General features: G+C 43.4%; 1 protein-coding gene across 2 annotated transcripts in view; it reads right to left on the bottom strand.

The window, feature by feature from the left end:
* Positions 1–24,639, bottom strand: part of LOC120063210 (calcineurin-binding protein cabin-1-like) — a 55,307-nt gene that overhangs the window by 22,919 nt on the left and 7,749 nt on the right. For both annotated transcript variants that reach the window (XM_039013431.1, XM_039013432.1), the window contains exons 2-4: positions 7,976–8,139; positions 7,759–7,855; positions 6,941–7,648 (exon numbers count right to left, since the gene is read on the bottom strand). In XM_039013431.1, coding sequence (XP_038869359.1) covers positions 6,941–7,648; positions 7,759–7,855; positions 7,976–8,139 — 969 coding nt within the window. The remainder of the gene's footprint in view (positions 1–6,940; positions 7,649–7,758; positions 7,856–7,975; positions 8,140–24,639) is intronic.

Genomic DNA, 24,639 nt, shown 5'->3' with positions numbered 1-24,639 from the left:
TAATTACAAGATTTGCTTATAATTCCTGTGGCATTATTTTATAGTACGAAGACTACAATTGAAGATAGCTGAATAAAATGGAAAGGATATTTTTCCCAAAATGATTTCTGAGGGACACATGCGGCTATTGTGTTGAGCGGTTAACAAATATATATGCTGTATGCTTAATTTAGTTATTTATGCAACTTTAGTTGTGATACAAACCTTAGGATATATTAGAAATTAAAACATGTAGCCTAAGGCTGCATGATGTAACTAATGACAATTTGAAAAAAGTTGCATGAAAGGAATGCGCTCGCTCTGCTTCTTGCACAGGCTGCACACACTTCATCAGTCTCTCATTCACAATTTGACAAGTACATCAGACTCATCTGAATTAATTCTGGTCTTTACATATAGCCTACTAATATGTGTGGAATTATTTTTGATTGATGTCATCCATAGCCTGCACTTAAATAGTGAATGGAGGTTACGTTTTTAATATGCCAGGTAGGCTACACCGGTTGTAAAGTGGATGAATGTGCTTAATTTTAAGAATGAATAAATAAATAAATATAGCAGCATGCGAAAGCTGGAATCCTCTTTTAAATAATGTCAAGTCAAAACTCTGTTTTCATACGCGATTGCGCAATGGCTGGGCTTATAAGAACACGTTTCACTGGGCTCTGTGCTCTCCAACCCTGTTCCAGGGACCCTAGGCCTATAGGCTACGCTAAGAGTTATTTGGCCACTTTAGTTGTCATAAGAAAAACGTATCAACATATATTAGGCCTTTGCTACATGATGCATGAAAGTTTAAAAAAATGCATTGATATAGTGATGATATTCTTACCCATCAGACTATTTTCGATTTAATCGTGCCTTTACAAACAGTGCATTAGGAAAGTTCAGACCTCGACTTTATCCACATTTTGTTACGTTACAGCCTTATTCTGAAATGGATTAAATAGTTGATTATTCCCTTATCAATCTACACACAATACCCCATAATGACAATGCAAAAACAGGTTTAGACATTTTTGCAAATGTATTAAAAATAAACTTAAGTACTCAGACCCTTTACGCAGTACTTTGTTGAAGCATGTTTGGCAGCGATTTCAGCCTCGTGTCTTCTTGTGTATGACGCTACAAGCTTGGCACACCTGTATTTGGGGAGTTTCTTCAATTCTTCTCTCCAGATCCTCTCAAGCTCTGTCAGGTTGGATGGGGAGTATTGCTGCACAGCTATTTTCAGGTCTTTCCAGAGATGTTCAATTGGGTTCAAGTCCGGGCTCTGGCTGGGCAACTCAAGGACATTCAGAGACTTGTCCAGAAGCCACTCCTGCGTTGTCTTGGATGTGTGCTTAGGGTCGTTGTCCCGTTGGAAGGTGAACCTTCGCCCCAGTCTGAGGTCCTCTGGAGCAGGTTTCCATCAAGGATCTCTGTACTTAGCTCTGTTCATCTTTCCCTCAATCTTGACTAGTCTCCCAGTCCCTGCCGCCGAAAAACATCTCCACAGGATGATGCTGCCACCACCATGCTTCACTGTAGGGATGGTGGCAGATTTCCTCCAGACGTGACGCTTGGCATTCAGGCCAAAGAGTTCAATCTTGGTTTCATCAGACCAGAGAATCTGGTGTTTGTAAATGTTTGTCAAGGTCAGAGTCCTTTAGGTGCCTTTTGGCAAACTCCAAGTGGGCTGTCATGTGCCTTTAACTGAGGAGTGGCTTCCGTCTGGCCACTACCATAAAGGCATGATTTGGTGGAATGCTGCAGAGATGGTTGTCCGCCTGGAAGGTTCTCCCATCTCCACAGAGGAACTCTGGAGCTCTGTCAGAGTGACCATCGGGTTCTTGGTCACCTCCCTGACCAAGGCCCTTCTTCCCCGATTGCTCAGTTTGGCCAGGCGGCCAGCTCTAGAAAGACTCTTGGTGGTTCATTTAAGAATGATGGAGGCCACTGTGTTCTTGGGGACCTTCAATGCTGCAGAAATGTTTTGGTACCCTTCCCCAGATCTGTGCCTCAACACAATCCTGTCTCTGAGCTCTACGGACAATTCCTTGGAGCTCATGGCTTGGTTTTTGCTCTGACATGCACTGTCAACTGTGGGACCTTATATAGACAAATGTGTGACTTTCAAAATCATGTCCAATCAACTGAATTTACCACAGGTGGACTCTAATCAAGTTGTAGAAACATCAAGGATGATCAATGGAAACAGGATGCTCAATTTAAAGTCTCATAGCCAAGGGTCTGAATACATACGTAAATAATGTACAGTTGAAGTCAGAAGTTTACATACACTTAGGTTGGAGTCATTAAAATTCGTTTTTCAACCACTCCACAAATTTCTTGTCAACAAAAACTATAGCTTTGGCAAGTTGGTTAGGACATCTACTTTGTGCATGACACAAGTCATTTTTCCATCAATTGTTTACAGACAGATTATTTCACTTTAATTCACTGTATATTAATTCCAGTGGGTCAGAAGTTTGCATACACTAAGTTGACTGTGCCTTTAAACTGCTTGGAAAAATTATGTAATGGCTTTAGTAGCTTCTGATAGGTTAATTGACATCATTTGAGTCAATTGGAGGTGTACCTGTGGATGTATTTCAAGGCCTACCTTCAAACTCAGTGCCTCTTTGCTTGACATCATGGGAGAATCAAAAGAAATCAGCCAAGACCTCAGAAAAAAATTGTAGACCTCCACAAGTCTGGTTCATCCTTGGGAGCAATTTCCAAGCGCCTGAAGGTACCACGTTCATCTGTACAAACAATAGTACGCAAGTATAAACACCATGGGAGCACGCAGCCGTCATACAGCTCAGGAAGGAGACGCGTTCTGTCTCCTAGAGATGAACGTACTTTGGTGCGAAAAGTGCAAATCAATCCCAGAACAACAGCAAAGGACCTTGTGAAGATACTGGAGGAAACAGGTACAAAAGTATCTATATCCACAGCAAAACAAGTCCTATATCGACATAACCTGAAAGGCCGCTCAGCAAGGAAGAAGCCACTGCTCCAAAACCACCATAAAAAAGTCAGACTACGGTTTGCAACTGCACATGGGAACAAAGATCGTACTTTTTGGAGAAATGTCCTCTGGTCTGACGAAACAAAAATAGAACTGTTTGGTCATAATGACCATCGTTATGTTTGGAGGAAAAAGGGTGATGCTTGCAAGCCAAAGAACACCATCCCAACCGTGAAGAACGGGGGTGGCAGCATCATGTTGTGGGGGTGCTTTGCTGCAGGAGGGACTGGTGCACTTCACAAAATAGATGGCATCATGAGGGAGGAAAATTATGTGGATATTTTGAAGCAACATCTCAAGACATCAGTCAGGAAGTTAAAGCTTGGTCGCAAATGGGTCTTCCAAATGGACAATGACCCCAAGCATACTTCCAAAGTTGTGACAAAATGGCTTAAGGACAACAAAGTCAAGGTATTGGAGTGGCCATCACAAAGCCCTGACCTCAATCCTATAGAAAATTTGTGGGCAGAACTGAAAAAGTGTGTGCGAGCAAGGAGGCCTACAAACCTGACTCAGTTACATCAGCTCTGTCAGGAGGAATGGGCCAAAATTCACCCAACTTATTGTGGGAAGCTTGTGGAAGGCTACCCTTAAACGTTTGACCGAAGTTAAACAATTTAAAGTCAATGCTTCCAAATACTAATTGAGTGTATGTAAAACTTCAGACCCACTGTGTATGTGATGAAAGAAAGAAATAATTCTCTACTATTTTGACATTTCACATTCCTAAAATAAAGTGGTGATCCTAACTGACCTAAGACAGGGATTTTTTTACTAGGAGTTAATGTCAGGAATTGTGAAAAACTCAGTTTAAATGTATTTGGCTAAGGCGTATGTAAACTTCCGACTTCAACTGTATCTGTAAAAAAGTTTTTATAAATTAGCAATATTTAACAAAAAATGTTTCACTTTGTCATTGTGGGGTACAGTGTGTAGATTGACGAGGAAAAAATGTATTTAATCAATTTTAGAAAAAGGCTGTAACGTAACAAAATGTGGAAAAAGTCAAGGGGTCTGAATACCAAATGCACTGTACACTAAATAATATTTATAACAAATTTGTTTTGACTTATCATGCACCTGTTGGAACAGTGGCAGGGGGAAAAAAGACGTAATCCGTATGCACTTGAATAGCTAATGTAGCACGCTTTTCCCGCGGTTCATTTTCATGCCAGCCAAGTAGGCTACTCAGGTTGTGAACCAATGTTCTTAATATTAGGAAAGTTGAGAAATAAATATACTAGACCTAGTCTATAGAAAGCTCATGGAATCCTCTTTTTAATAGAGGCCATCAAAACTTTGTTTTCTCACGCAATTGCATAGGCTATATATATGGGCTTATAGGAACACTTCTTTAATTCCATGCATCAACCAGCTATGATGATCTAGCTCTCGTTGCGGAACAGGTGATCCTATTCCGCTCAAACTCTGAATAACATGGCTCTCATGAAGGGCATTGATGTCATAGTGATTAGAGGGATAATAGAGCGCTGAGTACCAGGCCATTAGTGACTGGCTGTTAGCAAGTTTGGTAGGCTACTAATGTCCAGTGGCATCAGAATGCAGTTTTGGAGAAGCCTAGTTACCGTGACTCAACAGTCACATGGAATTTGACTGCGGTCATGACTCGTGACTACCGGTGTGGCGGTAATACGGTCACCGTAACAGCCCTAGGAATGACTTGGCAGACCTGGGGGCCAAAGACTGGGAGGACTGCAAGAGGCAGCACTCTGAGACAGAGGTTGGTTACACTGGAGAGCTGTCATTTTGGATACGTTTTAGAGGAAGTCCCTCCCCTAGCATGGTAGAGTGGAGGAGTGGGCTAATCGAGAACTTTCCTTCTTCTGAAGTAGCATAACAGACCTATGAGGGCTTGCCTGGGCACAAACATGTCAGATTAGAGCTGAGCCAAAGCTAACTAAAACTTTTGACAACCTGCCAACTGCTCTTGCTCTGTACTTTATATTCATGGCAGAGGAACATGGCTATTGGCTACATCACTGAACTGTAAAACAGATCCAATGACATGAAACAAAACTGCTGTGCTGCACAAAAGCCTTGTGGAATTGGGTTAGAAGCTAACTTCTAAGAGATGGCTTGTATTTGGAAAGTGAGAAGCAAGGTGAAGAATTTGGCACTAATACTGTAATTTCGCTTCACTAAAAACATGTTAGGGAAAAGCATGTAGTGTCACTGACTCAACTGTACTAAGAAAGTTGTGTCAAGGCTTGCTCACTTTGTTCAGGAGATATGTAAGCCCTATTAGAGTGTGTCAGAAGGCACACTGTCACGTTACCCCTTTCCAGCCACAGGAGAAAAAAGTAGTTTTCCTTTGTCGCAAAACATGGGAAGCAAATCTCAGCCAAAGTCTCAGCACACTTTCCAATGGTTTCAATATTATTAACTTGCAAAATAGCATCCGTCAGTGTGCGTGTGAGAGAGAGAAGAGATAGAAGTGACACTGAATGAAGCTAAATAGAGCAAGGGTTGTAGTAGCTTGCCATCTCCCTCTCTTCAGCCTAGTCGTGGCCCCTCCATCCTCTGTTGCCTCCCACTCCATCTCTGTGGCTTGACACATAGCCAATGTCATACCAGGTTCCCCGCGGTCAGCATTGATCACTAGCTATGCGTCTAGAGGCTGATGAGAGCTGTGCTCAAACAACACCCTCAATGCCAGCCAACAGCAAAGGAGAAGTTGGCTCAGATGCAATACATAAAGTAACTAATCCCTCTATTATTTGATCAGTTCTGCTATGCAAGTGGAAGAAATTATTAAATTAAATCAACATTCCGGTTACAGTGCTGCAATAGAAATGTCCCTTTTTGCTCAGTCTATCAAACTGAATCTCAAGAACTAGTAGGGTACCTACTTTACACAACAGTGTCAGTTCTAGGTAACAGAAGTCCAAACTGAATCCGAAGTTTACGTTTAGCTTCAGAGTCAGTGAGCGGGCAAGAACATAAGACTGCTTCTACACAAGCAGTGCACTAGAAAGAGTCCCAATCACAATGCACAAAATCATTTTGCTGTTTTGACAAACCAAAGTAAATAAAATGCACAACCTTCACCTTTCAAACAGGCAACGGTTGTCTCAGAAAAACAGGAAACCAGTAATTTAGTCAGTGAGCAATAAATCTGTGTTATCTGCTGGAAAGACAGAAATAATAAATGGGTAATTCTCTCTGTCTGAATCCACGGAAGCCATTATACTGGGCCACGTAATACAGAAGACCTTTCATCGGAAATGATCAAATCCATCACTGTTGGAAAATAAGACATTTAGTATAATTGACATTTAGAATAATAAACACTTTGTACAGTTCCCTATTAGCTAGGTCAGGATTCACAAAATGTAATGAAAACACCAATTAAATTTAGGGTGAGATGTCCTAATGCTTATAATTACTTATTTTACATTTTTAGTCACTTAGCAAACGCTCGTATACAGAGCAATTTACAGGAGCAATTAGGGTTAAGTGCCTTGCTCAAGAGCACAGGCAGATTTTTTCACCTAGTCGGCTTGGGGATTCAAACCAGCGACCTTTCAGTTGCATTATGATTATACTTATGATTATGAGCTGTAAATATTAATAGTGCTATTTGTGTTAATATCTTAGTTAATACATGTAGCACTGTGAAGATGATTAGGCTAAAAGTGGTCTCGTGTGCTATTTGGTTCCTTATGACAGTATTTTATAGCAGTTGCATGAGTAGGGAAAGTCCCCTCTGTGTTTCAGGTCTCTTTGCTAAATCAATATCAAGAGGGATTTCCCAAACCCATTTCCTTTTTCAGTGAGTATATATTATGTGTGCATGACATGGCACAGTTATAAATCAATTGTTGATGGGAGAGAGAAATGTGGCTGTAAACGTGAAGGTAAACAGGGGAGTTTGCTCCAATAACTCATAAAAGTACAGCATACCTGCTTGATGAGCATGTATGTCTCTGACATTATCTTCTCAATGCGCCCCAGGTCGTAGGTCATGACCTTCTGTCCCTGCTGCCACACCCGGTAGGCATCCAGCAGAAGAGTTTCGCCTGACTCCACGTCATCCAGGAGCTTCCTCTTCCTGCTGGGCCTGCATAGCGCCCCCTGGGCTAGTCCCTGCTCTGCTCCGCTGGCTAACACTGGGCCCTTAGCTACCGGGCACTGGAGCTGCTGCTGTCTGGAGCTGATGCTCAGGTCCTCCAGAGAAAGCTCCGGTGCGCGGCTGCTCTCAGCTACTTTCTCCCCAGGCACCAGAACAGTTCTGGGGGACTCAGTGTCTGGTTGGCTGCCCTGAGAGTCTGTGGTCTTGGAGGGACACCCCCAGTGGCCAGCATCCAGCTCCATGGGCTCCTCTGGCCCTGCTCTGGCCCACTCGCCCACAGCAGCCTCCACCTTCCCAGATGGAGTTCTCTGCTGCTGATCCCCCCTGTTTCTGTCTGTGGCCAGCAGGGCTGGCTGTGTCTGAGGGGTCTCCCGGGACCCAGAGTCAGGGCCTGGGGCAGTGACCTGGGGTTCCTCAGTGAGCTCAGGCTTCTTATGCAATGCATGACTGCTGTCCTCTGCACTGGGCCTGTTGGACGTGTCCGTGGTTGTCATTTCCCCCATGGAGGGCGCAGGCACTTTGGAAGGCTTCTCCGACACCTGAGAAAGAACAGAGCCCGTCACAACACAAGCAAGAGCATGCTGAAACTATAAACTACGGAGCTGCTTTCAGCTCCTCTCCAAGTGTGTAGAGTGCTTTGATTGCATACCCCTGTGAGTTTGTTCAGATTGTCCTCCAGGACTTTTACAGCTAGGAAAAATGCTCTCTGGGCCAAAACCTGACGATCCACATCCCGCAAATACTTCCTTTAAGACATGACAGAGAGAAAGGAAAGAGAAGAAGAACAAATTCACACAAAAACACTAGAACAAATGGTTGCCATGAAAAACTGAGAGAAACATGGTTGAGTCATGAGAGATCCTTACTTTCCCTGGTCAGGGGTTCTCTGGAGCATGAAAGAGTCTTTGATCAGTGTGTCGTGGTCCTTCAGCTGAGACAGCACCTCCAGCAAGAGGACGATGGATCGGTTCATATGAGATGCAAAACTGCCAGGGCGATCAATCTCATCCACTGGAATATGCCAGATGCCCTGAAGCAGGAAGGAGGGGAAGAAGAGGGGGAGGAGGAAAAGGAGGAGCAGAAGAGGCAACAGTTCACTAACACTGTTTGGTATTAGCGTGTCATGGAGACCGGCTTATGTATGACCTCACCTGTCAGGCTAACTAGAGTTCTGTTTCAAAACATATTTTCCATTAACACATTCACAAGGCCAACAGATCCCTGACATGAGCCCCACTGGTGGGTTTTCAGTATAATTAAAAAAGTGCAAAAGCTCAACTGAAAAGTGAATGTACCTGATATTTTTGGTACATACATGGGGATTTATTTTACACAGACTGATAGTGAAGGAGGGCAAGAGAAAGGGAGAGAGGGATAAAGAAGTGTGACGGTATATTGTTTTAGGCAATATATTAGCCACCAAACCTCTCCATGTATGAGCCAAGATCTGCAGTGCCAGTTTCAAGATAATGAATAATTTTTTTAACCAGTTAGGCCAGTTGAGAACAAGTTCTCATTTACAACTGCGACCTGGCCAAGATAAAGCAAAGCGACACAAACAACAGAGTTACACAAACAAACGTACAGTCAATAACATAGCTTAATGTGAGTCTGGAAGGAGAGTTTACAGTCTAACCAGACACCTAGGTATTTGTAGTTGGCAACATATTCTAAGTCAGAACCGTCCAGAGTAGTGATGCTAGTCACTACGGGCGGGTGCGGGCAACAATCAGTTGAAGAGCATGCATTTAGTTTTACTAGCATTTAAAAGCAGTTGGAGGCCACGGAAGGAGTGTTGTATGGCATTGAAGCTCGTTTGGAGGTTTGTTAACACAGTGTCCAAAGAAGGGCCAGATGTATACAGAATGGTGTCGTCTGCGTAGAGGTGGATCAGAGAATCACCAGCAGCAAGAGCAACATCATTGATATACAGAGAAACGAGTCGGCCCGAGAATTGAACCGTGGCACCCCCATAAAGACTGCCAGAGGTCCGGACAACAGGCCCTCCGATTTGACACACTGAACTCTATGTGAGAAGTAGTTGGTGAACCAGACGAGGCAGTCATTTGAGAAACCAAGGCTGTTGAGTCTGCCGATAAGAATGCGATGATTGACAGAGTCGAAAGCCTTGGCCAGGTCGATGAAGACGGCTGCACAGTACGTCTTTTATCGATGGTGGTTATGATATCGTTTAGGACCTTGAGCGTGGCTGAGGTGCACCCATAACCAGCTCGGAAACCAGATTGCCTAATGGAGAAGGTACGGTGGGATTCGAAATGGTCGGTGATCTGTTTGTTAACTTGGCTTTCAAAGATTTTAGAAAGGCAGGGCAGGATGGATATAGGTCTATAACAGTTTGGGGTGATGAGCTGTTGGCCGGGGTAGGGGTAGTCAGGTGGAAAGCATGGCCAGCCGTAGAAAAATGCTTATTGAAATGATCGATTATCGTAGATTTATCAGTGGTAGCCTCAGTGCAGTGGGCAGCTGGGAGGAGGTGCTCTTATTCTCCATGGACTTTACAGTGTCCCAAAACTTTTTGGAATTAGTGCTACAGGATGCAAATTTCTGTCTAAAAAAAGCTAGCCTTAGCTTTCCTAACTGACTGAGTATATTGGTTCCTGACTTCCCTGAAAAGTTGCATATCGCGGGGGCTATTTGATGCTAATGCAGAACGCCACAGGATGATTTTGTGCTGGTCAAGGGCAGTCAAGTCTGGGGTGAACCAAGGGCTATATCTGTTCTTAGTACTACATTTTTTGAATGGGGCATGCTTATTTAAGATGGCAAGGAAAGCACTTTTGAATTAGTGCAGGTGAGAGGAAAGTAATGGCAACAGCTAAATGCGTGCTCATTTTACTCACGCAACACAGAGAACACTGATCACGTGCATGGGTCCTTTAATAAATAAACACATTTTTTAACATAGAGAATTATGAAGCAAACATTCTGGCATGCTGGCAGAGGACCATGTTTAAATATCCTTTAGGACCAGGGGTGAAAGTAATGTGGTCCGGTGTCCCGGAAAAATAAATAGTGGGGGTACACCGTACTGGTAAAACATGAGCCCATTACAATAACGAAAACAGAATGTCAATTTAAAAATATAAAAACTACTACACCACTATTTATAATTACCGCATGAAAAACAGGTGGTATAGCCTACACTCCAAAATGCGATGTGGTTTGACAAGAACACTGACATTTTGCCAAGGCAGAGCTGAGTGGCCGAGACGTTGTGGACTAATGACAATCGGCAAATGTCATTACACTTTTTGGTATGTTGTGTAACAGAGGTCTCTTTCCATTCATTACTGTTTGGAGGCTGGAAATGTTGCGAGTAGATGAACGTGCCCGGGTAGCCTAGTAAAGGAGCCATTTGAAATGACGGTTTGACAAGCACATGCACACAAAGAAGGTCCCATACCGGGAAGAAATTCATTCTACTTTCACCCCTGCTAAGGTCTATAGGTAATGGCATGCACAAACCTGAATAAACTCTGAGTTTAGGTGTTATTACAGAGAAACAATAGGTTCTTTCATGTATTCATTGGACACGGGCTGGAGGACAGGGTAATTGGGATATTTTGTGCTGCACATCGACCTGAGACATACCCCACACAAGTGTGTCGCCAGTGATTTATGTTAATGTAAGCCCTAGTGTAATAATTATGTTTCCACGTCAGGAGTGTGACACTACAGACTTGGAGCGAGCAGAATCTACAACCTCTGCATCATCAAGACAGTTGCTTTGTGAAAAGGTGTTAAAGATCACAGTTAGCAATTGTTATGTAAATGAAAGCTGAAAAGTACCAAGTGCCTTGGTCAGCCGGAGCCATGGCCCAGAGAGACACGGCTGCCAGCGGTGTAAATCTCAAATGGAAACTCGCCACAGTATTTCTTTGTGTGTATGTAGCATGTGCACAGCTTAATGCTACTGCAGACTCCTTCAGGCACTGGGCTGCTAATAGGGCTGACACCAGCAAACAATTAACAGGGGAAAAAAATTGACAAACCCACTGGAAAGAAAGAGAAAAAGGAGGTGAAAAGAAGGCAAGAGGAATTAATTTGCTCCAAAACTGGAATTGGAAGATGGGAGCCCTAATGAGAAAACAGAAAGAGTTGCTGTAGGGAGAGACAGTGCCTGAAGAGTGGAGGTGGGGGTGGACTGGGGGCTGACTTCAGGCAGGCATATCAGATCCCGCCCCAGGCAAGCAGCCTCATTAGCGGTGTGTTCTGTCTGGGTTCAGGTTGGTTCGGGGAACCAGAGAGCAACAGCACATCAAACACACATTGACTTTTTAATTTCAATATCTCTGAAGGATTGGTAAGTCTTCAGAGCACGAGGAGTATCACAGGTAACGATCAATCAGATCTGAACACACGTTATCATGTGACAGCATATGTGACGACCAAAAAACCCGGTGCACACGTCATGCCAGCAGGTGTGTACATGCAAGGTTCGGTGCTCCACAGCAGAGCTGACTATGTGAGCTGAGCACAGATTATGGTCTATGTGCAATTTTTAAAAAAAAAACACTTTGCAATGAGCAGCTTAGAGGTGTATGCGAAAGGGAGGAGAAGCTGGGAATATCATGATGAAACAAAAACACATGATATGCCTCCACAGAAGCAACTGGCCCGCCCCTACACCTGGGATCCTCTTCCTCATCCTACCAAACAGGTCCACATTGTCTGTTGACATTTTCACAGCCTTTGGTGAGAAGCCAGGCAGGAAAGAAATGCTAAACATAACAGACTTATGAAATTAAATTGCATTCCTGAGTCAGTCTGCCTCGTGCAGTCAAGAGACAAAAGCCATTTATCAATATTAATGAACATCCTTCAATAATGATCAGGACAATCTGGATGAAATAGGACAGGCGATGTGATGTGATACTTTTGTAGATCAGAGCTCTGCTGGATGGATGTATGTGGACACCTCTTCAAATGAGTGGATTTAACTAATTCAGTCACACCCGTTGCTAACAGGTGCATAAAATTGAGCACAGACATAAAATCTCCATTTACAAACATTGGCAGTAGAATGGCCCGTAGGGAAGGGCTCAGTGACCTTCAACGTGGCACCGTCATAGGATGCTACCGAGTGGCGCAGCAGTCTAAGGTACTGCATCTCGGTGCTAGAGGCGTCACTACAGACCCTGGTTCGATTTCAGGCTGTATCACAACCGGCCGTGATTGGGAGTCCCATAGGGCGACACACAATTGGCCCAGCGTCGTCCGGGTTAGGGCTTGGCCGTCATTGTAAATAAGAATTTGTTCTTAACTGACTGGCCTAATTAAAGGTTAAATCAAATAAAAAAATGACACCTTTCCAACAAGTCAGTTTGTAAAATTTCTGCCCCGCTGGAGCTTCCCCGGTCAACTGCAGGTGCTGTTATTGCGAAGTGGAAACGTCTAGGAGCAACAATAGCTCAGCCGCAAAATGGTAGGCCACACAAGCTCACAGAATAGGTGCTGAAGTGCGTAGCGCATAAAAATTGTCTGTCCTTGATTGCAACACTCACTACTCTGGAAGCAACGTCAGCACAAGAACTGTTCGTCAGGAGCTTCATGAAATGGGTTTCCATTGCCAAGCAGCCGTACACAAGCCTAAGATCACCGTGCGCAATGTCAAGCATCGGCTAGAGTGGTGTAAAGCTCACCACCATTGGACTCTGTGGAGCAGTGGAAATGCATTCTCTGGAGTGATGAATCATGCTTCACCATCTGGCAGTTCGACGAACGAATCAGGGTTTGGCGGATGCCAGGAGAACGCCACCTGCCCGAATGCATAGTGCCAACTGTAAAGTTTGGTGGAGGAGGAATAATGGTCTGGTGCCGTTTTTCTTGGTTCGAGTTAGGCCCCTTAGTTCCAGTGAAGGGAAATCTAAACGCTACAGCATACAATGACATTCTAGACAATTCTGTGCTACCAACTTTGTGGCAACAGTTTGGGAAAACCCTTTCCTGTTTCAGCATGTGTAACGGATGTGAAATGGCTAGCTAGTTAGCGGGTACGCGCTAATAGCGTTTCAATCAGTTACGTCACTTGCTCTGAAACCTAGAAGTAGTGTTGCCCCTTGCTCTGCAAGAGCCGTGGCCTTTGTGGAGCGATGGGTAACGATGCTTCGTGGGCGACCGTTGTTGATGTGTGCAGAGGGTCCCTGGTTCGCGCCCGTGTCGGGGCGAGGGGACGTACTAAAGTTATACTGTTACATTGATGCTGTTGACCCGGATCACTGGTTGCTGCGGAAAAGGAGGAGGTTGAAAGGGGGGTGAGTGTAACGGATGTGAAATGGCTAGCTAGTTAGCGGGTAAGCGCTAATAGCGTTTCAATCAGTTACGTCACTTGTTCTGAAACCTAGAAGTAGTGTTGCCCCTTGCTCTGCAAGGGCCGCGGCCTTTGTGGAGCGATGGGTAACGACGCTTCGTGGGTGACTGTTGTTGATATGTGCAGAGGGTCCCTGGTTCGAGCCCGGGTATGGGCGAGGGGACGGACTAAAGTTATACTGTTACACATGACAATGCCCCCGTGCACAAAGCGAGGTTCATACAGAAATGGTTTCGAGCCCGGTGTTGAAGAACTTGACTGGCCTGCACAGAGCCCTGACCTCAACCCCATCGAACACCTTTGGGATGAATTGGAACGCAGACTGTGAGCCGGGCCTAATCTCCTGACATCCATGCACAACCTCATTAATGCTTGTGGCTGAATGGAAGCAAGCCCCCGCAGCAATGTTCCAACATCTAGTGGAAATCCTCCCAAGAAGAATGGAGGCTGATCTAGCAGCAAAGGAGGGTTTGGAATGAATTTGGAATGAGACAGGTGTCCACATACTTTTGACCATGTAGTGTATGTTATTTGTGCTGGGAATTGCCAGGGACCTCACGATACGATATCACAATACTTAGGTGGCGATACAATATGTATTGTGATTCTCACGATTCCATATGTATTGCTATATACAAGAGACGATGAAAAAAATAGTTTTGATTAGTCAGGGGGAACAAAAGCACTGAAAACATGTTGGCTCACTATTTAAAAAGATGAGAATGAAAAATACCTGAGTTTTGGCGCAGGTACAGCCAACTAGCAGTAGCTAACGCTACAAAAAAAAATGCTACAAATCGATACTTGAGAGTCAAATACCCATATAATATATGTTACTGTATTGATTTCCCCCTCCATCACTATATGGTATGTAGTGCAATCAGGTAGAGCTTTAAAAGGGCATGTTGCACAATATATTTCCACAAATCTAAAAACATATTGATGATATTCAATATAAATGGTCTTTATGCAAAAGTTTATATAAAAAATATATTCTACACTTCTATTTTCACAATTTGAATTACATTTATCAAAAACTCATATACCAACAATACATTGCGGCTTTGATGTCAAAGAGGGAACGGCCAGCACTGCAATACTGTTTACCGGCATGCATGTTTGGCCGAAATGCGAGAAGATGGGAAGAATGTGTGACTGCTTCTTGAAGATGAGGCGGGCAGACTGGGTCAGGGGAACCCATGGCGTTTCAGTTATATGCAGGGTTCACTTTGTCCCAAATGATTAAGATGGCTACCAACAGTGGAAGTGGCTCCAAAATGGCTATGGTCCAAATGTGAAGTAGACAGCCCTCGGCCCTCAACCCTTGAAGGACGTTTTACATCGTCACATCAGAGTGTACCTTAAATGTCCCTTTCCCAAGTGAGGGAGAGTGATGATCGGAGAGGCAACGTCCTTGGTGGAAATCTTGGAAGTTGAGCCTAAAAACAACCAACCTAAAGCTATTGATGTACCTAGCAAGCTAACGTAGCCATCACTCCTGTCAGGTATCTAGCTACAGCCATAGCTGGCTAGCTAGTTTCATAGTTTAGTCATTTATTCCAATACATTTCCCAAATCCCCCAAAATGTGTTTAGGAAGCTACCTAGCTACGTTTTATAGGCTCCTCACTATCAGTCTGAGCCACTGAGCGTCATATTCCCATTTGCCACTGCTAAAATCAGTCATTATTTTTTTTTTTTACTAGCATGTTGATAAAATGTTATACTTTGTGGCCACCGGAGTTTGACACGTGATTACAGTTTGCATTGAATTGTCGGTCGTACCAAACCCGCAAGTGATCAAAGTTGCTCATTCGCTCTCGAGCTAAATCAAGGGCCGAGGGGGCAACTTTTGTGAATTTGACTGCCACTTAAGATGGCAATCAAACTGCATCCGGTTTCGACGGGGATTCCCCCAAGGGAAAGTGGAGGGCGAGAGCTGATGGGGTGAAAATAACGAGATTGAACCGCAGCCCATGAAGCGGAGGTTAAAAAACGGTTCTGTTCCCACAGTCAATGTAGGCTCCAAGTCCAGTGACAGCACTGGTGTTACAACAGCTCGAGGGCGGGCGGCTTCGGTGAATCAGGTGGGTAGGTACTAGTGCCCAAAGACTTTTGTCATGTTGCTAGTAGATGATTTAAAAAAACAACGTTTAAAAAAAACATAGCCAGCTATCTAAGTTCACCCGGCCATGCAAAACCAACTGGCCCACTCACACAGAGCTTGCATGGTGTTTGGGGATGGAATAAACTAGCTAGATAGCAAGCAAGAAACAAAAACTCCAACAGAATACTAAACCAAATAAAATGGTCAAATACCAATTTTATTAAATGTCATTGTTTAATTCAAGTTATGTTTTTATTTTGGCTGAACTGCCTGATCTTCATTGGCTGATATAACTTGCAGAATATCGTAATAGCCCATGTTTGTGTTAACCATTATACCTGGATTTACTGCTGCTAGTAGTAGCACTAGCGGTTAGCATGTAGCTAGCTATAAATACCATCGGCCAACAACAGAGTTTTAGCCAGTTTGGTTATAGACATTCAATGTATACTATGGATGGCAACGGTTTATCTTGATTTTGTTTAACAGTACGGGAAATGCTGATGTGCTGAACTGCTAATAAGTAATGTGTTTCAACGCTGATAAGGGTTAGCTAGTAGAGGTAAACCAGGGGTGTAAAAGCGGCTATGCTAATACAGAATAAAGAAATCACAGGATATGGTCAGATGATAAATTGGCTCTTTTTCTTTTACAAAAAAAAAACTCAGACTCAATACGTGGGTTTTCACCGTCTTGTAGACATTGTCTTCACTCCTGCTCGTGTAGTGCTCCTCTTTACATCACATTTACGAACGCTTTTCAAAATTCAGATAAAATATAAAAAATACAAATGCAAAGTGATAGAGTTGTGATAGAGAAGTGAGAGAGTTGTATTGGGACTTTTAGTTAGAAGGATCAAACAAATCAGAATGTTTAACAGCAACCTAAGTCTGCAATCTTCCCTTTAAACTTTCAATGCACAGTTTACCAAATGCACAGTTTACCAAGTCTAGGACTAGTATGGCTGGTGAGGGGGTGAGCCGGGCTCTGCTCACTTGGATAAACAGATCTAAGGGGGGTGGGGGGGGGAGAGTTCCCCCATGGGCACAGTAAATCTGTTTAGGCAGATGTGAAGCCATGGCTTTGCACAGATTATGCTGTAGCACAACAGATAAAGCAGATATACAATGATTTTGAAGCATCTTTTTTAGGTGGAAAAGTGAGGGAAAATTTGAGCTTTGGCTTGGAACATGGAACATAACGTTAATGTGTCACTCAGGCATCAAGAGTGGGGTAGAGTTTCAAATTTGAGAAAAAGATCCTTAAAATAATGTATTTGTCCTATAGATTTCTTATTAAAATGTGACACGTTTAAGGAAGCATTTGATTTTTAAAATTTAATATCAAAATGTGGTTTTGGGCAGAAATGCATTCTGGACCATGTGAACTTTCATGCGACTTAATAACAAACTTGTTTGCCATCTGTAAATACGAATAATATTGTGAAATGACGAGCCTAGTTGGTTTAGCCACGTAAAAAGACAGGAACCTTCCCGCTAGCCATGACTGGCTGAGATAATGGATGGGCTGGCCATGCCGAGAGAGGAGTTGGGATTGGTCTGCCATGTAGCATGCTTCTCAAATCAAATCACATTTTATTGGTCACATACACATGGTTAGCAGATGTTATTGCGAGTGTAGCGAAATGCTTCTGCTCAACATGAGCTGCTTGGTATGTGTAGATAATCCTTGCTACCGCAGCTTTTTTGAAAGATATAACGTTAGCCATGTAGAACTGCAAAACCGAGGCTACTGCTCACAACAACATTGCTGCCCTGAATTTATCGACAAATATCAGTGGGAAAAAGTTGTTGGACTACTTTCTGCACAAGGTCAGTGTCAACCCGAGTGAGTTGACACAACATGGGCCAAACAAGCTGTACAAGTAAAATGGAGTTAAAGGGGTTCCAGCTAGCTAACATTGAACCTAGTTTGATTGATACTACTGCATTTCATACATGGTGGCTAGCTATGACAATCCATTTTTATTGCTAGTAGTATGGGTTGTGATTATGCCTGGTTCATTGTTTAGCTAGTTAGCTACATGTCTTAACAACAGACTCCACTTCGCTAGATGATTCCGTGACCCATCAAGTTAGCCAGGTGTGTCTGGGGGTGATTACGGCCATCTATTGTATTTCATGAACATGTGTACATGTCTAGACAATAGTGACCCATCCACTTAGCTAGACGTGGCTGGGTGGTGGCTATAGCATTTCTTTCACATGACCCATTCATTTAGACAAGTGTGTCTGGGTAAGCATCATCTAATCATTATAAAAATATTTTTATCTGGACACTTAATAGTTTTTTATATTGCTACTATGTAAATATGTAAATAACCATTTCACCTTTACACCTTCTGTATCCTCTGCATGTGACAAATACACTTAATTTTATTTGATATAGTGTGTTTACCAGAGACTGTAATGTGAAGAACAACATGATCTGCACCAAAGTCACATTAGAATATAGGCCAAGGTGGCCAAGTGTATTTTATCTGGAGTTTTTCCTTATTGTAGGCTTCTACTTTCACCACTTTTAGTCTTGAAGTCTTTGGTTGTTTACTACACTACCTTACTCACTCTGTTTAGCAGATGGCCTCACATGGGTGGGGCTAAGGTTTAAGAGGGTGTGAACTAGGGCTGTACAAAAAAAAACATTGTCGACCGAAAGTAGTCTGTATTTTTCCATATGTAGACACATCCTATGTGTTTTAATTAGGGATGCACCGATATGACATTTTTGGCCAATTTTCTTTGCCAAAAAACCCGATACCGATATTTACAATTTTAGCGGCCTTTTAAACACTCTAGTACAGTTAAATAGTTGAGACACACACACAACAAAGTTATTTTGTTGGCATTTACATATGTCCCCATTACCAGTAAAACATAATCAAAACCTATTTCTTTCACTTACTTGCTGTGCTGTTTCGTTGTTCAGTCGTTTCATTCTCAACCAGGATTTCATCAGCACATTTTCGTGGAACAGTTTCTTCTATTGCCATTTCCAACGATGTAAAAATAGCCTACATAAATCCAACAAATAAAAACCATTGCAGCCAGCAGGTAGAAAATATCCTGATAAAAATAAATATCCTATAAATCACATTGGCTACGCATGGCCTGTCTGCAACGGACTTGAAACATTGTATCAACTATTAACTTGGGTCCGGCCCAAAGCTCACGCTAGCGAACTTTATTGTATAAAATATTCTGGGCCCTCAAGAGTTTCCTGTACCAGTGAGCCTGTGACAGATACAACTGTAGGCTATTTGCGCAAGGGATGAGAAGCAGTGCTTAAGATGGGCAGGAGCTCACTGGAGCTGAGTACCGGCACCTCCTATAGAATATTAGCTCAAAAGTATTATGGACTCCTGCACCTAAATATAAATACTACTAGCACCCAAAATGAGTACCGGAACCTATTTCAGTCCAAGCCAAGCACCAATAAGAAATAAAATCAGGTAGGCCTATTTTATTACATTTCCACTGGATCAGACCATGACATTTATCCTTTTCAAGGTAAGTGGTTATCGAAAGGAGAGAGCCGGAAAGATTTTACAAAAACATTGAGGAACTGTCATTCTCAATGGATGTAAAAACAGACTGTTTGTCATTGGAGGTGAAGAAAACATTACTTTAGTGGTGGTGCGTTAAGTCAATCAGAAATACTTTGATAGCCTATAGTCCTACTTCTATGCGTAAGGTGCGCAAGGAATAATTTAGCAAGATGAGACATAATCGAGGTGGTCTTGTTTGTGCGCCTGTTGATGTTGATGAATCCTCCTTGGTAGAAGTGAAAACAAATATTTGACTCAAATGAATTACAACCAGTTTCAAAAATGAAATCATATGCCGCACCGCTGATTATCAACATGACATTTTTCTTCTTCTAATGGAAGTCAAGATTTGCTACTTATTTGTTGCTCTCTGCGGCAATTGTTTACAAGCTGTTCAGGGGTAAATGTTGTATTGTTCTCACGGTCTGTGAGAGATGGAGATGCGTTTACACCCCTGGCCCACGCACAACACAAGCTCTATCACAGGGAATTCACAATGTATCATTTGATCAGGCATTAAACATCGCAACATAATAATGACTGCATCAATAATTCAGGCAGACACGAAAGAATTTGCCTTCTGCTTATGTTTTGTCCCTGGCAGCCAACCTTGGAGCTAGAATCCTTAGTTGCTACATCATATATATATATATATATACACATACACACACACAGTGGGGAGAACAAGTATTTGATACACTGCCGATTTTGCAGGTTTTCCTACTTACGAAGCATGTAGAGGTCTGTAATTTTTATCATAGGTACACTTCAACTGTGAGAGACGGAATCTATAACAAAAATCCAGAAAATCACATTGTATGATTTTTAAGTAATTAATTTGCATTTTATTGCATGACATAAGTATTTGATACATCAGAAAAGCAGAACTTAATATTTGGTACAGAAACCTTTGTTTGCAATTACAGAGATCATACGTTTCCTGTAGTTCTTGACCAGGTTTGCACACACTGCAGCAGGGATTTTGGCCCACTCCTCCATACAGACCTTCTCTAGATCCTTCAGGTTTCGGGGCTGTCGCTGGGCAATACAGACTTTCAGCTCCCTCCAAAGATTTTCTATTGGGTACAGGTCTGGAGACTGGCTAGGCCACTCCAGGACCTTGAGATGCTTCTTACGGAGCCACTCCTTAGTTGCCCTGGCTGTGTGTTTCGGGTTGTTGTCATGCTGGAAGACCCAGCCACGACCCATCTTCAATGCTCTTACTGAGGGAAGGAGGTTGTTGGCCAAGATCTCGCGATACATGGCCCCATCCATCCTCCCCTCAATATGGTGCAGTCGTTCTGTCCCCTTTGCAGAAAGGCATCCCCAAAGAATGATGTTTCCACCTCCATGCTTCACGGTTGGGATGGTGTTCTTGGGGTTGTACTCATCCTTCTTCTTCCTCCAAACACGGCAAGTGGAGTTTAGACCAAAAAGCTCTATTTTCGTCTCATCAGACCACATGACCTTCTCCCATTCCTCCTCTGGATCATCCAGATGGTCATTGGCAAACTTCAGACGGGCCTGGACATGCGCTGGCTTGAGCAGGGGGACCTTGCGTGCGCTGCAGGATTTTAATCCATGACGGCGTAGTGTGTTACTAATGGTTTTCTTTGAGACTGTGGTCCCAGCTCTCTTCAGGTCATTGACCAGGTCCTGCCGTGTAGTTCTGGGCTGATCCCTCACCTTCCTCATGATCATTGATGCCCCACGAGTTGAGATCTTGCATGGAGCCCCAGACCGAGGGTGATTGACCGTCATCTTGAACTTCTTCCATTTTCGAATAATTGCGCCAACAGTTGTTGCCTTCTCACCAAGCTGCTTGCCTATTGTCCTGTAGCCCATCACAGCCTTGTGTAGGTCTACAATTTTATCCCTGATGTCCTTACACAGCTCTCTGGTCTTGGCCATTGTGGAGAGGTTGGAGTCTGTATGATTGAGTGTGTGGACAGGTGTCTTTTATACAGGTAACGAGTTCAAACAGGTGCAGTTAATACAGGTAATGAGTGGAGAACAGGAGGGCTTCTTAAAGAAAAACTAACAGGTCTGTGAGAGCTGGAATTCTTACTGGTTGGTAGGTGATCAAATACTTATGTCATGCAATAAAATGCAAATTAATTACTTAAAAATCATACAATGTGATTTTCTGGATTTTTGTTTTAGATTCTGTCTCTCACAATTGAAGTGTACCTATGATAAAAATTACAGACCTCTACATGCTTTGTAAGTAGGAAGTATCAAATACTTGTTCTCCCCACTGTATATGTATGTATATGTGTGTGTATGTATGTGTGTGTGTATATATATATATATATATATATATATATATATATATACACACACACTGCTCAAAAAAATAAAGGGAACACTTAAACAACACAATGTAACTCCAAGTCAATCATACTTCTGTGAAATCAAACTGTCCACTTAGGAAGCAACACTGATTGACAATAAATTTCACATGCTGTTGTGCAAATGGAATAGACAACAGGTGGAAATTATAGGCAATTAGCAAGACACCCCCAATAAAGGAGTGGTTCTGCAGGTGGTGACCACAGACCACTTCTCAGTTCCTATGCTTCCTGGCTGATGTTTTGGTCACTTTTGAATGCTGGCGGTGCTTTCACTCTAGTGGTAGCATGAGACGGAGTCTACAACCCACACAAGTGGCTCAGGTAGTGCAGTTCATCCAGGATGGCACATCAATGCGAGCTGTGGCAAGAAGGTTTGCTGTGTCTGTCAGCGTAGTGTCCAGAGCATGGAGGCGCTACCAGGAGACAGGCCAGTACATCAGGAGACGTGGAGGAGGCCGTAGGAGGGCAACAACCCAGCAGCAGGACCGCTACCTCCGCCTTTGTGCAAGGAGGAGCAGGTGGAGCACTGCCAGAGCCCTGCAAAATGACCTCCAGCAGGCCACAAATGTGCATGTGTCTGCTCAAACGGTCAGAAACAGACTCCATGCGGGTGGTATGAGGGCCCGACGTCCACAGGTGGGGGTTGTGCTTACAGCCCAACACCGTGCAGGACGTTTGGCATTTGCCAGAGAACACCAAGATTGGCAAATTCGCCACTGGCGCCCTGTGCTCTTCACAGATGAAAGCAGGTTCACACTGAGCACATGAGCACATGTGACAGACGTGACAGAGTCTGGAGACGCCGTGGAGAAGTTCTGCTGCCTGCAACATCCTCCAGCATGACCGGTTTGGCGGTGGGTCAGTCATGGTGTGGGGTGGCATTTCTTTGGGGGGCCGCACAGCCCTCCATGTGCTCGCCAGAGGTAGCCTGACTGCCATTAGGTACCGAGATGAGATCCTCAGACCCCTTGTGAGACCCTATGCTGGTGCGGTTGGCCCTGGGTTCCTCCTAATGCAAGACAATGCTAGACCATATGTGGCTGGAGTGTGTCAGCAGTTCCTGCAAGAGGAAGGCATTGATGCTATAGACTGGCCCGCCCGTTCCCCAGACCTGAATCCAATTGAGCACATCTGGGACATCATGTCTTGCTCCATCCACCAACGCCACGTTGCACCACAGACTGTCCAGGAGTTGGCGGATGCTTTAGTCCAGGTCTGGGAGGAGATCCCTCAGGAGACCATCCGCCACCTCATCAGGAGCATGCCCAGGCGTTGTAGGGAGGTCATACAGGCACGTGGAGGCCACACACACTACTGAGCCTCATTTTGACTTGTTTTAAGGACATTACATCAAAGTTGGATCAGCCTGTAGTGTGGTTTTCCACTTTAATTTTGAGTGTGACTCCAAATCCAGACCTCCATGGGTTGATAAATTGGATTTCCATTGATAATTTTTGTGTGATTTTGTTGTCAGCACATTCAACTATGTAAAGAAAAAAGTATTTAATAAGAATATTTCATTCATTCAGATCTAGGATGTGTTATTTTAGTGTTCCCTTTATTTTTTTGAGCAGTGTACACACACACACACACACACACACATTTACATACATATACACACACATTAATTCTTGAAGAATATAACTTATAAATGCCTCATGAGCTTAGTTCAACTGTTGTACCCCATAACCCAAAATATAAGCTTGTTATACTCCAATGTTTGCAAACAAAGTAAATGTAAACAAACACTGTATAGCCTCAAAACATGGTTAAAACTATAACTTTGCTATCGTGGATGGTCAGTCCTTGCATACATGGTCAGTCCTTCCATCCCTCAGCTTTTGACCAAAACACAGGCAGGGTAACCGCTTTGTTAGTGCGTCAATTCCAGATTTAAATTCCAGATTTAAGAAGATAGATAAAACAAGAAAATGAAAGACAGACCGTTAAAGGTCTATTCTCCCTTGATGCTAGGAGTCAAAGCATGCATAGATCAGCCTGGCCCACACCAACCCTCCTCTCAGATGGAACCGCTCTACCCCTCCCTGCCTGGGACTCTCAATCCACAATACCACACTATGTTATAGTGTAGCAGGTAGCCTATCAAATAACACCACCACTGTGATGCAAGAGACCATATTCATCTCCATAGTGGGACCATGCTTTTCAGAGTCGTCCGGGATTGATCATGTTTCCTGAGGAGGCTAGTTATGCCTCATGTGTGTTACATTACCATGGGTTACACTACCAATCAATTAAGTCAGTAGAAGCCTACAATATCAAAATGAATAGTCTAATTCATAACCCTCTCAATAAATATTACAGCCAACTACTGTTCAGTCATTTTTGCAATCATTGTCCGTCCCCTCCACGATAAAATCGTGGATCCATCTCCGTACACTAGCACGTTCGTCACACGCAATATCTCAGATTTTGACTAAATTTGGGTGAATGATGCATCTTGCCATAGAGACCCGGCATTTACAAAATTACACTGATTGGCCAGCTTGTGGTGCAATAACAAGCAATTGAGAATGCTAACCTTGAAAGCTCACGCCCCTAACACCGTTTGACCTAAAGACATGACATTATGTACATAGGCCCCTTGTCACGTTCCTGACCTGTTTTCCATTGTTTTTGTATGTGTTTAGTTGGTCAGGGCGTGAGTTGGGGTGGGCATTCTATGTTATGTGTTTCTATGTTGGGTTAAATGTGTTGCCTGATATGGTTCTCAATTAGAGGCAGGTGTTTGACGTTTCCTCTGATTGAGAACCATATTAAGGTAGGCTGTTCTCACTGTTTGTTTGTGGGTGATTGTCGCTGTGTCTGTGTTTTGTTGCACCACACGGTACTGTCTCGTTCGTTCATTCGTTTTCCCTGTTCGTGCGTTCTTCGTTTTATGTAGTTCTCATGTTCAGGTCTGTTTAACGTCGTTTGTTGTTTTATAGTTTATTCAAGTGTATTTCGTGTCAGTGTTCGTCTTGCCAATTAAATTCATTATGTATTCATCACCCGCTGCGCCTTGGTCCACTCAATCACCACAAGACGACCGTTACAGAATCACCCACCAACGAAGGATCAAGCAGCGGGTTAACGGGCAGCAGCAACAGCGCAAGAAGGAGGAATGGACATGGGAGGAAGTTTTGGACGGCAAGGGTTGCTACACATGGGAGG

Source organism: Salvelinus namaycush, chromosome 18, assembly GCF_016432855.1.
Source record: "Salvelinus namaycush isolate Seneca chromosome 18, SaNama_1.0, whole genome shotgun sequence".
NCBI lineage: Eukaryota > Metazoa > Chordata > Actinopteri > Salmoniformes > Salmonidae > Salvelinus > Salvelinus namaycush.
This window is presented reverse-complemented; position numbering and strand designations above follow the sequence as displayed.